Source organism: Helianthus annuus, chromosome 13 (assembly GCF_002127325.2).
Source record: "Helianthus annuus cultivar XRQ/B chromosome 13, HanXRQr2.0-SUNRISE, whole genome shotgun sequence".
In the NCBI taxonomy this organism is placed as follows: domain Eukaryota; kingdom Viridiplantae; phylum Streptophyta; class Magnoliopsida; order Asterales; family Asteraceae; genus Helianthus; species Helianthus annuus.
In genome coordinates this window covers 52,031,088-52,044,305 of record NC_035445.2, presented here as the reverse complement: position 1 = coordinate 52,044,305, position 13,218 = coordinate 52,031,088, and the positions used below count along the sequence as shown (strand labels likewise).

At 34.6% G+C, this 13,218-nt stretch overlaps 1 protein-coding gene and 1 pseudogene across 1 annotated transcript; one reads left to right on the top strand and one right to left on the bottom strand.

The window, feature by feature from the left end:
* Positions 1–615: 615 nt before the first annotated feature.
* LOC110902655 lies at positions 616–1,861 on the bottom strand (annotated as a pseudogene).
* Positions 1,862–5,481: 3,620 nt separating this feature from the next.
* On the top strand, positions 5,482–11,739 carry LOC110897857 (kinesin-like protein KIN-14J). The gene is made up of 18 exons (XM_022144586.2): positions 5,482–5,628; positions 6,378–6,500; positions 6,570–6,613; positions 6,694–6,777; positions 6,877–6,954; positions 7,036–7,128; positions 7,209–7,238; positions 7,323–7,664; positions 7,792–7,873; positions 7,951–8,046; positions 8,125–8,304; positions 8,380–8,486; positions 8,559–8,737; positions 9,820–9,984; positions 10,059–10,476; positions 10,571–11,058; positions 11,130–11,287; positions 11,482–11,739. Exons 2-18 carry the CDS (start codon positions 6,413–6,415, stop codon positions 11,532–11,534), a joined length of 2,685 nt encoding a protein of 894 aa, XP_022000278.1. The 5' UTR covers positions 5,482–5,628; positions 6,378–6,412; the 3' UTR covers positions 11,535–11,739.
* Positions 11,740–13,218: the final 1,479 nt, after the last annotated feature.

The following is a 13,218-nucleotide window of genomic DNA, read 5'->3' as shown; positions in this document are numbered from 1 at the left end:
AAATCATATTTTTAAATATTACAGATCACTTATGTATAATTTTTTTAATCATAAATTAGAAATAGATATTAACTATTATATATTATTAATGAATTATCATAAATTAAAATTAGATATTAATTATTATATATTATAAATGAATTAAAGATGAAAATGCCATGTGACATTAATTAGAAGGATGTTAGAGGAGAAAATGTCATGTGACATTAGAAGTATTCTTTTATTAGTACTACTAGTAGTAAAACCCGTGTGCAAACACAGGTGGTTTTTAGAAAACCATGCATAACACATTTTAATAGAAAGTATAGATACGCGTATGGATATTGTAATTTTAGTTTAGTGTTTGATTAATGTTAAATTAGTCATGAGTTATTCTCACAAATCTTGGGTGTTTATGCTTTTGAACTCTGATTTAAGACAAAAATAAAATAAGCATATATGTAAAATAAATCGTCATATAATTTGAGTTTTAAATTTACCAAACAGTTTCAAAAATCATTTTTAGTTAGCACACATAACCATTAATAATTTCATTTAATTAATATAGTTTTCCCTCATCTATGAATCATGGGATCATGTTGATTAGCCTCAAAACACCATATCAAGCAATTAACATCAACACAACATACATTTTACATGGAGAGATATAAAACACAAACACACTCACATACATAATAGAACCATATATAATGTTCAAACACATCGGCATTTAGAAGACTTGCAGCTCATCATCCATGAATTGTTTTACTATTTTATTTTATTTTAAACGACAATCGTCGGGCCGGTTTATTCCTCAGCAAGCATCACCATGGCCCATCAATGCAAGAAGCATTTTCTCATAATCTCTAGACGTGTCTTCTGTGATGGCACGATCCAAAGGCATGTTGTTCCTTCTTTTGTACTCTTCAGCAATACGCTGCAAATCGACCTCAGCACGCGTGACAACAACGCGTGTCAGAGCCCTTTCATCTGTCCCAAGTTTATTGATCGCTAACCGGAGAACCTTCTGGTAGTATTTTTCTGGAACGGTCAAGCACTTGATGGTTGAACTTAAAAGTTTTAGATATTCATTTTCTGGATCAGCTTTCAAATCCCGCAATGTTGATAAATAGGTTATAATTAACATGATAATAAAAAACAATATTATAAATAGCAATTTAACTCTATCACCACTTAAAGGTTGTATGAATTAACTTTCAACACGTTTGACTCGTTCTATACGGTAATGACACTAATAAATAATATTACCTTGGTGATGGCGTCTCCAAATTGATTGTTGTAGTGGTTGAATGTTGCATTGAGCTGAGATTTGCTTCTGGTTGCAAGAATCTGGATCAGGCCATCATCACTGTAAGCTTTGTCACAAATCTTCTCATGGAATGTTCTCCCCTTGGTTTTCGCTAACGTCATGTTTACCTCATCCCCCTCATACTGGAAAGCACTCACAAAAGGAACCAAAAGCTGTATAATTCGCCACATTTACATATGGCACAACATAACAAATTTCAAAACTATACAGAAAGCACAACATACACAACAAATTTCAAAACTATATCGAAACACTATTTAAAGTTGTTCAAGATATAGATTGTAGAATAAAAAGATTTAAGAGGTTGTAGGACTGTAGAGTAGGCTTTTGACAACTTTAGACCCTTTTGGATAACTTTACCTATATGACCCATTTGAGATAAACCCAATCTTGTTTTCAAAACCATGGTAAAAGTGTCAAAGACAATTCAAATCGACCATGTATCACACGTTATGTTGTGTAGAAACCTATAGAATATAGATAATACCTTTCTAAAATCACCAGATGTGTGATGTGCAACATTTTCCTCCATGGATTTCTTGTATTTAGCATGATACGCCTGCCTCGCAGAAAGAAACTGGTGGGAAGATCTAGTGCATGTAGCTTATATGATTACCCAATTGCTTGCAGTCAGTTTCTTTGTCGCTTGGTTATTAAATACACGTCACGCTCAGCTGGCTCTAGTGTACACAACAACACTGCATGTTGTTTATAAAAAGTGAAATACATATAAGTATAGGATATAGGTTGTTTGGGTAAAAAATCAAATTAGAAACTCAAGTAACCTGAAAATCACTTGAAAGCTCAGAGTCCAAATCTCTGAGAAGATCTTCGCCATGTGTTTCATGATACGTCTCTCGAATCTTTTTGCGCTAATCTCCATTTATGTGGGCAAGAATCTGAATGATCAGATCGTCGTTTGTTCCCCAACCTACAAATAAAAAAAAATCAAGCTAGAGAGTTTAAGGCTCAATGCACAATAGGTAAGATTTTCACCTAGGCGCACACAAACCTGACACCTGAGACAAGCAAGGGACACGTTGATTTCAGATAATCAGCTGATTTCACCTTTAAGGGTCTGTTTGGTATGAAGTAATGGAATGGACGAAGGAATGGAATGGACGAGGTAATGGAATGGACGAGGGAATGCAATGGATCATTACCATTCCATGTCTTGTTTGGTTACCATGTGTGAATGGAATGAATTATTATTGTGTATTGTTCGGTAGGCAAGAAAAACGGAGTAATAAAATCAGCGGTGAGAGGTGGTGGTGGTGGTGGTCGGTGGTAGTGATTGTGGGTGGTTATCGGAGGTGGTTGTGGGTGTCGGCGGCGGCGATGGGTGGTGGTGGTGGGGCCAAGGTGGCCGTTGGTGGTGGGTGGCAGCAGAGGTAGCGGTTGGTGGCGGCGACGATGGTTGGTGGTGGCGGCGGCGGCGGTGGCTGTCGGGGTGAGGTGGTGGCGGGTGGCCGCGATGGCGTCAGTGGTGGGTGGTGGTGGTGGTGGTGGGTTGTGGCGAAGTTGGTGGGTTGTGGTTTTGTTGATGAATGGTGCAAGAGGGGATGGAATGGAAAAAAAACATGGAGTGTGGAAGGAATGATTTGAGGGAATGGAATGCCTTTTGGAATGGGTGATTCCATTCCACTGACCAACCAAACATCCTTTTCTTCATTCCCTCGTAATCATTCATTCCATTCCACCTCTCATTCCTGCATACCAAACACTACCTTAGGGTTTGAAGTAAGGAATCGAAACGACTTTAACAAGAACAATATTAAAAAAACAAAAGGTTTAAAAAGGAACAATTTTAAAAACGATAGATGGTTAAAAAAAGGTTAAACAACAAGTGATTTTAAAAACGATTTTTATAAAAAACAAACGGTTAATGATAATACATATTTATTTGTATATTTAAAATGTATTTTGTTAAATAATAATCGTGAAAATAACTAAATACAAAAAAAACTGAGTACTTGCATTAACAATGTTTTAAATTTTAAAAGAACTTTGTAATTATCAAAAACAGGCCCTAAGGTATATAATGACCTAAATACTCTTACACTTAAGCGCCAAAAAGTAACAAAGTTAATGCCAGGGTCCAAAGTCGTTATAAAATGCAACCTTTTTTTAGTTGAAATGGTTAAACTGACTAAACACAGGGGTCAAATCAGTAATTTACTTTATTTATTATCAATGTTTATTTTAGATAACTAGAATTACCACCTGCCGCAATGCGGCGGGGATTCTTTAGTTATATATCGTATTAGATGAAATGCAAATGTTTCTTACATGACCATGAGCCTGTGTGTAAAATATAGAAAAGACTAACTAATTCGATTTCTAACCCGCGCGTTGCGACAGACCTATCAAACGGGAAAAATAGACGCGCTGCGATGGGCCTGTCAAACGGGAAAAGTAGATGAAAAACATTGAACTCCACACGCACATTGCGACGTGTTAACTCGGAAAATTTAGAACGAAATGTTAAACGGAAAATTTACGAAAGATGAAAAGTCTAAGGGATCAAAATTGAAAGAAAAAAAGTTTTAGGGTTAAACTGTAAAAGATGAAAAACTTTGTGTTAAAAGCAAAAAAATCAAAGGGGTTAATTGCAAAATGAAAACTTTAGAATTAAAAGTGAAATCAAATTAATCAAAGGGTTAAATTACTTAAAATTGACACTTTAAACTTAATTTGTCAAATATGTAAACCTTAGAGTTAGAAATAAAAATTTTAAAATTATTTTTGAAAAACTCCTAAAGCATCATGTACAAAACATATATCTATATCTATACATATAATAAAAGAAACCACTTTTAGGACACTTGTCATTATATTAGGCCATGTTTTATAGATAATTATAATTTTAATTTAATCTCTTCTAATTAATCATAGATAATCCTCCTACTAAATATTATTTAGTTTAATCATTACTTTTATATTTATCTATTTACTTCAAATTCAAACTTAGTTATCTAATTTGATATTAGAGTAAATTACGATTTTGGTCTATGTGGTTATATCACTTTTGCCTTTTTAGCCCAAAAAGATTTTTATTTTACATCTGAGCCCTCAACGTCTTTTTTTTTCTAACCCTTTTGGTAGGGGCCAAAAGGGTTAGAAAAAAAGACGTTATGGGCTCAGATGTTAAAAGATTCGTTTTTTTGGCTAAAAGGGTAAAAGTGATATCACCACAGGGGCCAAAATCGTAATTTACTCTTGATATTAATTATATATTTGAACGTTTTGTTTAGTTTGGTAATAAATAGATTTTACGAAACTTTTTATTAAACCCGTGTAACACACGTGGTTTTTTATAGATATACCTTTTTTATTATTTAGTATACAAAATTACATTTATTCGACCCGTGTAATAGATGAGGTTTTTTAAGATATAACTTTTTATTATTTGATATATAAAATTAGATTTATTCAATTCGTACAATACATGGAGTTTTTTTAAGTATATATATTTTTTATTATTTAGTAACGGAAATTACATTTATTCAACCCGTGTAATACACATATTTTTAAAGATGTAACTTTTTTATTATTTGGTATATAAAATTACATTTATTCAACCCGTGTAATTAATGAGGTTTCTTAAAGATGTATTATTTATTAATTGGTAAACAATATTACATTTATTTAACTCGTGTAAAGCAAGCGGTTTTAAAGATATAACTTTTTTATTTGGTATATAAAAATATATTTATCCAACCCGTACAATATGGTTCTTATAGATATAACCTTTTATTATTTAATATATAAAATTATATTTATTCAACTCGTGCAATAAAAGAGGTTGTTAAAGATATATTGTTTTATTATTTAGTATATAAAAGTCATTTATTTTACCTGTGTAATACACGGGGTTATAACCTAGTGCATATATAATTGAATTGAAAACTTGCTAGTTTATAGTATTTGAATAATTGAATTGAACGAATTTGAATTTGAATTGAATTTAAATTAAATAAGTTAATGAAGTGGTATTATTATTTATGTTGTATTTAATTTAAATACTTAATATTAAAATAATTAAAAAAGTTGAGGGTGATCATTAACAAGATTAAAACTAAAATGACAGACCCCCCCCCCCCCCCCCCCCCTAAATTATAAAAAAAAAAACTTAATTATAACTTTAAAATAGTAAAATAAAAATCCAAAAACGAACAAGCACCCCTCTTCGCACCTTCACTCAAATAAAGACCAGAAATAAACCAGTTTGAAATCAGAACAAAAACCCTTTCACCACCATCACAAATTTACCAAAATCTTACCATGTTCTGTTCAAGATTCTAGTCAAAGATCCTCAGGTATGCTGTATCTTCCATCTTGTGTTATTTATTTTAAATTTTGTACATATTCCCATCTGGGTTCAAGCAGATCTGTCATAAAGTAGTGTAATTTACAGTCAATTTATCATTGTCGTTGAATCTTGAATATGGGTTTGTTGTTAATTGGGGGAAAGTAAAGGAAAACCTAGCTCTGATTGTGCCGGCATTTTAGTCAATGTGTTAGGGTTTTAGTGGGAATGTTGTAACTTAGCTGGATTTAAGCATTGCATCGGGTTTTAATGTTCGGTTATTAGTCGAAAACAGAATAATTTATCTCAAGAAGTTAGCTGGATTCAAGAACTGGAGGTTGAGGTTTATAGAACTTATTAAATGAACTCAAGTTTGGGCAAACGGGTTTTACTGGTAATTTCACCGTCGTGCCTATGGGCGGGTGGGTTACTGGGTTTTCCCCGGAAATGGTGGTGGACTCGGGTTACTCTCGGAGTACTCCGTTTGTCCGGTGGGAACCCCGAGAGTGCTCGGGATTGATTTTGTTGGCCGTTCAAAAAAAAAAAAAAATGAACTCAAGTTTGTTTTGTTTATAAGTTTCGGTGAAATCGATAAATGTACCCGGTTTGTATTTGATTATGAGCCGGAAATCGAGTTCTTCTTTCGATAAATTATCTTAAATTGATGAACTGAGGGAAAGTTTATGCTTACTTGTTATATTTTTGGTGCTTTAAACAATAATTTTAACAAATAGCTTTTATTTTAATCACACTATTCAGATACATTCAAAACATCAAGCGGGTTCATCGTAAACATGCACCCAGACGGGCAATTAAACGGTTTCAACAATGTCAATGGTGGTGGTGTTAAACATGCAGAAATCACCGGACATATTCTTGAAGGTAACAAACATTTTGTGTATCATGTTTACGTCTACATCATGTTTAATACGTTGAAATCTCTTTCATTAGGCGATCTTCCTGCTGCTAGAGTACCAGAGCTACACAATTTGGAGGTTACTGTTTGTTTGCTTTTTGTTAAATTTCAAAATGTGTACGTTGACTAATTTGATTCCAATTAAACTTCAATTTACAGAATGCATCTTCCCAGTCGCTGTTTCATATCGTACATAAGATTCTTGATGACAGCATTGAGAACAGGAAAGAAGATGTACCAGATGTAAGACGATAATTGGGTTCTGATATTACCTGTAAATAAAATTAACTACCAATTATTTAAATTTAAAATAACTCAATAAATTTATATTTTGTTGTGTAGAGAGTTGCCTGCCTATTAAAAAAACTCGTTCAAATGATCGAGCAGCGATGTTCAAAACAAGCAGAAGATTTTAAGAAGGTAAGATTTTTTTTTTTTTTTTTTTTTGTGTAGAAATTCAAATTTTATACTAGCAAATGAATTTTTTTTTTGCGGCTTTAGCAAAACAATTTGTACAAGACTCGTGAAGAGAAGTATCAATTCAAAATGAGAGTGTTCAAAACTCTTGTAACCGGGGCCATGGAAGAAAATGAGGTGAGCCGTAGCCTGTTACGTATCACAAAGGTTTCCGTTATTAATTAATTTTTCTCTTTTTTTCATTGTTTCTTCTGTAGGTCCTTATGAATCAGCTCCACCATATAAAGGTGCGTTTCATTTATAAGTAAACGGGTCGAGATTTTAATTTATTACACCTTTCAATCTATCTTCAACGTAATGTCTATTTGCAGACCGAAAAGACGATGGTGGAGGAGAAGAAAAAGCTTGAAGACGTAGAATTAATTAGGCTAAGGAAAGAAAACAATGACCGCAATTTAGAAATTTCACAGTTAAAGCAGGAATTTGAAGTCACAAGAGACGCGTATGAAAATCGGTGCATACAACTTGAAACAGATGCTATGGAAATTAAATCCGAACTAGAAAACAAGATTATAAATCTTGAAAATCTTCTCACCGATTCACGGAAAAAGGTGAAAGAACTTGAAAAATTTACGGAATCCAAATTTCAAAGATGGAAAAAGAAAGAACGTTGCTACAAAAACTTTATGGATTTTCAGTACGGTTCTCTTAAGGTTTGTATAATGTTTGTTGCTTTCATAAGTTCATTTGACTGTACAAAATATAATATTTTTTGGATTATAATATTTTAATATTTATACAAACGTGTGAGAAATATATTTTTAATACAATTACTGCCAGGAATTGAGAATGGGTTCCGAGTCAATTAAGCAAGAAGTTTTGATGACACAACAGATTTACGCAGAGGAAATTAATGAATTTGGTAAATTTCCGGTTATTTCTGGATTTTAAATCTATTTTGTTCGTTGACTAAACCATGTTTGACTATTATTTAAACAGGAATGAAGATTCAGGGGCTTGTTGACGCTGCACAAAACTACCATGCGGTTCTAACCGAAAACCGGAAATTGTACAATGAAGTCCAAGATTTAAAAGGTATCACAATTCATAAAGATAAAATGTATAATATTGTTAAAAAAATCTTGGTTTAACAAAATTTCCCTTTTTTAATAGGGAACATTAGAGTTTACTGTCGTATAAGGCCGTTCCTCAAAGGTCAAAGTCAAAGGCAAACAACCATTGAGTATATTGGTGACAACGGTGAATTGGTTGTGACGAACCCCTCACAAAAAGCCAAAGAAAGTCACCGACTATTTAAATTCAATAAGGTTTTTAGTCCTGCAGCGACACAAGGTTTTCTTCTACAATCATTGTTTGTGTACGAACATCGGAACATGTGAATTTTTTAATAATATTATGTTCTTGCAGAGGAAGTGTTCATTGATACTCAACCGCTTATTCGGTCGGTGTTAGATGGATATAACGTGTGCATATTCGCATATGGTCAAACGGGCTCTGGGAAGACATATACCATGGTAATTGTATGCCGATAGATTATGAATGGATTACAAATTTTGAAACTTTTTATCTTTTATTTTTGGTAATAGACGGGGCCTAATGTATCATCTCCAGAAGACTGGGGGGTCAACTATCGAGCCTTGAACGACCTTTTTCATCTCTCCCAAGTTAGAAGAAACTCATTTGAATATGAGATTGGTGTGCAAATGGTGGAAATCTATAATGAGCAAGTTCGTGATTTGTTATCGAGTAATATCACTCAGAAAAGATATCCTTCAATTCTAACTTCTTCTTCTTTTGACACACATACATATACATAATATATATAGGGTTGGGTTCAATGGGGAACACTAAAAAAATGGGGAAGCGAGGGGAACTCACTCAAACAAACTCCGATTGGACTCATTCCAGCGGCATTGGAACCGGCTCGTCGAACCTAACTAGAAACTCTAAACCCTAAGCTAAACCGTAAAATCTAAACTATAAACCCTAAAGGCTAAACCTAAAGCTAAACCCTAAATCCTAATAATAAACCCTAAATCTAAACCTTGATATAATGTTCACAAAAAAGAGTAAATACGAGTGCAGCCCTAAACCTAAAAGCTAAACCCTAAATATATATATATATATTATGGGGTTCGACGAGCCAGTTCCAATGCCGCTGGAGTGAGTCCAATCTTGTTTGAGTCGGTTCCCCACTTTTTTAGTGTTCCCCATTGAACCTCCCACTACATATACATATACATATCTTGGTTTAAAAAAGCGTGCCTTAAGCGCAAAGCGACCCTAGGCGCAAAGAGCTGCGCCTTGTGTGACATAAGGCGAGCTCTGTACAAAAAGCGAGCTTTTTTCGAAAAAAATCCCACTGAGGCGCGCGCTTTTTGTACATAAGGTGTTTTTCTGCTTTAAAGTGTTGTACATGTAGCTAAAATGGTTGTACATTAAGTGATTTATACAATAAATATATAAACCTTATTTATCACTATATTTTGGGTAAGGGATGCTAAAAGCCTATAGGATATATATAAAGAAAATATATAAGCACCCTGCGCCTCACGTACGAAAAGCCCGCCACTTTTGTGATTTGCGCTTTGATTTTAGACCTTGTGGCTTTTGTGCGCTTCACGCTTTTTTAAACCAAGATACATATACATATACATATAGTTGGGTTAAAATAAGAACCACTAAACAATTAGGGGTTAGATCTGGGACAGTTGCGATTCACGGATTGGAAGTAACATAAGAAAGAGATATCTCAACCATCTATTGAAACATAATCCAAGGATAAAAAGTGCTTTCTTTGGTTCCTATATATATACTTTAAAGATGTATATACCTTGACATTCACACGCTCGGGATATGGAATTCTACCCAACCAAACGGGTTAGCCGTCCCAGATGCAAGCATGCACTCAGTTACATCAACTGCAGACGTCTTGGACTTAATGAATGTCGGGTTAATGAACCGGGCTGTGGGTGCAACCGCCTTGAACGAAAGGAGTAGCCGGTCCCACAGGTTGTGCTTTCATCAACTTTTCTTTATATTTAACGATTCTAACATCCATTCAATTCAAATCTTTTACAATCCAGCGTCTTAACCGTTCACGTTCGCGGAACGGATCTTGAAACAAACGCGGTTTTGCGGGGTAATTTACATTTGGTTGATCTCGCTGGGAGTGAACGCGTGGATCGATCTGAAGCAACCGGTGACAGATTAAGAGAAGCCCAACATATTAATAAATCTTTATCCGCTCTTGGCGATGTTATTTTCGCACTTGCACAAAAGAGTCAACACGTGCCGTATAGAAATAGCAAACTTACTCAAGTTTTGCAAAGCTCTTTAGGGGGTCAAGCAAAAACACTTATGTTTGTACAGCTAAATCCCGATGTAGAATCGTTCTCTGAAACCATAAGTACATTGAAATTCGCTGAACGGGTTTCCGGAGTTGAGTTAGGTGCAGCTCGTAGCAATAAAGAGGGGAGGGGTGTTCGTGAGCTCATGGAACAGGTGCGGGTCAACCCAAACGTGTCGATTCGGGTTGTGCTTTAAATTTAAACGGCATAACCTTACTTTTTTTTTGTTTGGATTATTATAATATTAGGTGACTAATTTGAAAGACTCATTGACCAAAAAGGACGAGGAGATCTCACGGTTACGGACTGGAAAGACTTCAAGCGGTGAAAAGAGCTTACCGAGGAGGTACGGTTCATCCTCTTCGATGCATTCAATGGGGGAATTACAGTCCAACGGTACTCCAGCACGCGACAAAAGTGTAAATCTTGGCCCAAAAGCAGCTTCTGACATCGATAACTGTTCGGAGTTCAGTGATAAACAATCTGAAACCGGTTCTCAGCGGTCTACAGATGAGTTTCGACACTGTAAACTCGTTACAACAGATGATGATATTCGAGATCTTAACGATGATATTGAGCTTTTAGGGTTAGGGGATGCTGATTCCGATGAGAGATTAAGTGATATTTCCGATGGTGTTCTTTCAATGGGGACGGAGACTGATGGTTCGATGAGTAGCATTGTCGAGTTAACTCTTTTTCCTGAAACGGCAAAAGCACCTATTGAGCCACAGCAGAAGTGAGTCTGTTATTATAGTTTTTAATATTTTTTCGTGCGTATTTACTTAATTTGTGGACTAATGGTTTCAGGCCCAGTGTGCCTGCTAAAATTCCAAGACCACCACCACCACAAAAGGCTGCGTCTTCTTCGCAAAAACCAGTGCGCGCGGGTTCATCTTCGCAAAGACAGGGGCTAATAGCACCTTCTAGACCTTCGTTAACCAAGGGTGGCCCACGTGCTGCATCAAGTACGTCAACTCGCTATTTTTTTTTATAGTAGAATCGGTAAAATGAGCGGGTTGGGGAACAGGTCAAAGACGGGTTGTGTTTACTAAACGACCCATAAATACGTTTTGTTCCCTTACTCAACCCCATCATTATCGTATTAAAAAAGAGCAGTTGCTAAATTTTTTCTTTGTTTGTTTTACTGAATGATCTTCAGGTTCTAGTGCTAAAAAGTCAACTTCCGGCAGTTCTTCGCTTATACGGCGGTGAACATCGGTATTAATCAATCGGCCATGACTGTAAACCTAAGATAGATTAACAGCTTTCATTAATGGAGAAACACTTGTGTTTCTGAATTGATTTAGAAATATATCTGAAACTGTGTAGGAATGTAGGTCTCCCAATTGGCAAAATCAGAATGCTTGTAGTTACAGCTTCAAGATATTTTATTTGACATCATTTGACCTTTTGTAAATCTTTCCTTAATATCTTTTAAGACATTGAAGAAAAGGGTAATTTTTTATTTAACTTAAGTAAAATGTTGTCACAAACTTTATTATATTTTAAAAGTTACTCAAATTTAAGTATTTTTCATAACCTGTTAAGCTATAATGATAGATAATTATGAAATTAATGTTATTATTTAGTATTAATTCTATTGTTACTTTAAGTTTTTCTTTAATTTTTTAACTGAATAGTGTTAAAGTTCATAAAAAAGAACCTGACTTTAGTTTAAAAAAAATATAACAGTGAAAAAAGTCAAATCTTGTGTGGGTTTTACAATCAAATGACTTTTTTTTTTAATTCAAAAACCAAGGGGCTGACTGTTTTAGCTCTTAAAGCTCTTAATGGTTCAAACATCTTGCTGGTTTAACACTTAATGGTTTAGACTGTTTGTTTCGCAATCCAATGTTTGAATGGTTCAGACACTTGCATCTGAATTGGTCAGACATTTGTCTCTGAATGGTTAAGCATTATATTGGTTCTTAATAGTTTAGACATCTTGCTGGTTCAACACTTAACGGTTCAGACCTCTTATTGGTTCAACACTTAATGATTCAGACCTTTTACTAGTTCAGAAGTTGCCAAACAGCCCCTAAGATGAACAAGTATGTAGCAATATCAAACTTATGAAATTATTCATGAGTCAAGCTTGAGATAAAATATAAAGCGTAAAATGAATAGAGCTCGAGTTCAAGCTATGTTACTAACGAGCTGAGCTTAAACAACGACTCTTTTTAAGGTTAACTTCTTTGAAAGACACTCAACTCAAACTTCATCAAAGGATCCAAAGATTTAGCTACCGATAGGGTTGTAAACGAACTGAACGAACACAAACAAGGCCATGTTCGTGTTCGTTCGTTAAGGAAATTAACATGTTCGTGAACTGTTCACGAACGCATACCGAACATAAGTTTATGTTCGTGTTCGTTCGTTAAGGAAATTCAATTATTCACGAACAGTTCGTGAACACTTGGTCTCGAACACAAACGAACGCAAGCAAATAAAAATGAACGCAAACGAACATTTAACTTGAAAATAAAAAAATGAAAACATTGTTATCCTTAAACATTGGATATAAGTAGTTAAATACAACCATCAAATGATAAATCAAAACACAAGAAGTTTACCACACCACCAAACGATGAATAAAGTTTAACTAACTTATACATAATTATCCCCAAATATGTCTTAGAATGTCCAAATTTTAGCTAACTTAGAAAAAATAGGGTTTCAAATTTTCAATATGTTTAGCTAAAAGGTTTATTATTTATTATTTTTTTAATATGATCAAACGAACATATTACCGAACGTTCACGAATGCAGTCGAACGAACGAGACCTGTGTTCGTGTTCGTTCGCTAAGCTAACCGAACAAAATTTTTTGTTTGTGTTCGTTCGTTAAGCTAATCGAACGAACATAAACGAACTTCCCGCCGAACGGTTCACGAACT

What these genes read in the sequence shown, in the direction of transcription:
- LOC110897857 (XM_022144586.2), top strand. Translation starts at nt 6,413, where the DNA reads ATGCACCCAGACGGGCAATTAAACGGTTTCAACAATGTCAATGGTGGT. An exon ending in CAGAGCTACACAATTTGGAG is followed by an intron (nt 6,614 to 6,693) that starts GTTACTGTTTGT and finishes TTCAATTTACAG; the next exon opens with AATGCATCTTCCCAGTCGCT. An exon ending in AGTAATATCACTCAGAAAAG is followed by an intron (nt 8,738 to 9,819) that starts ATATCCTTCAAT and finishes TGACATTCACAC; the next exon opens with GCTCGGGATATGGAATTCTA.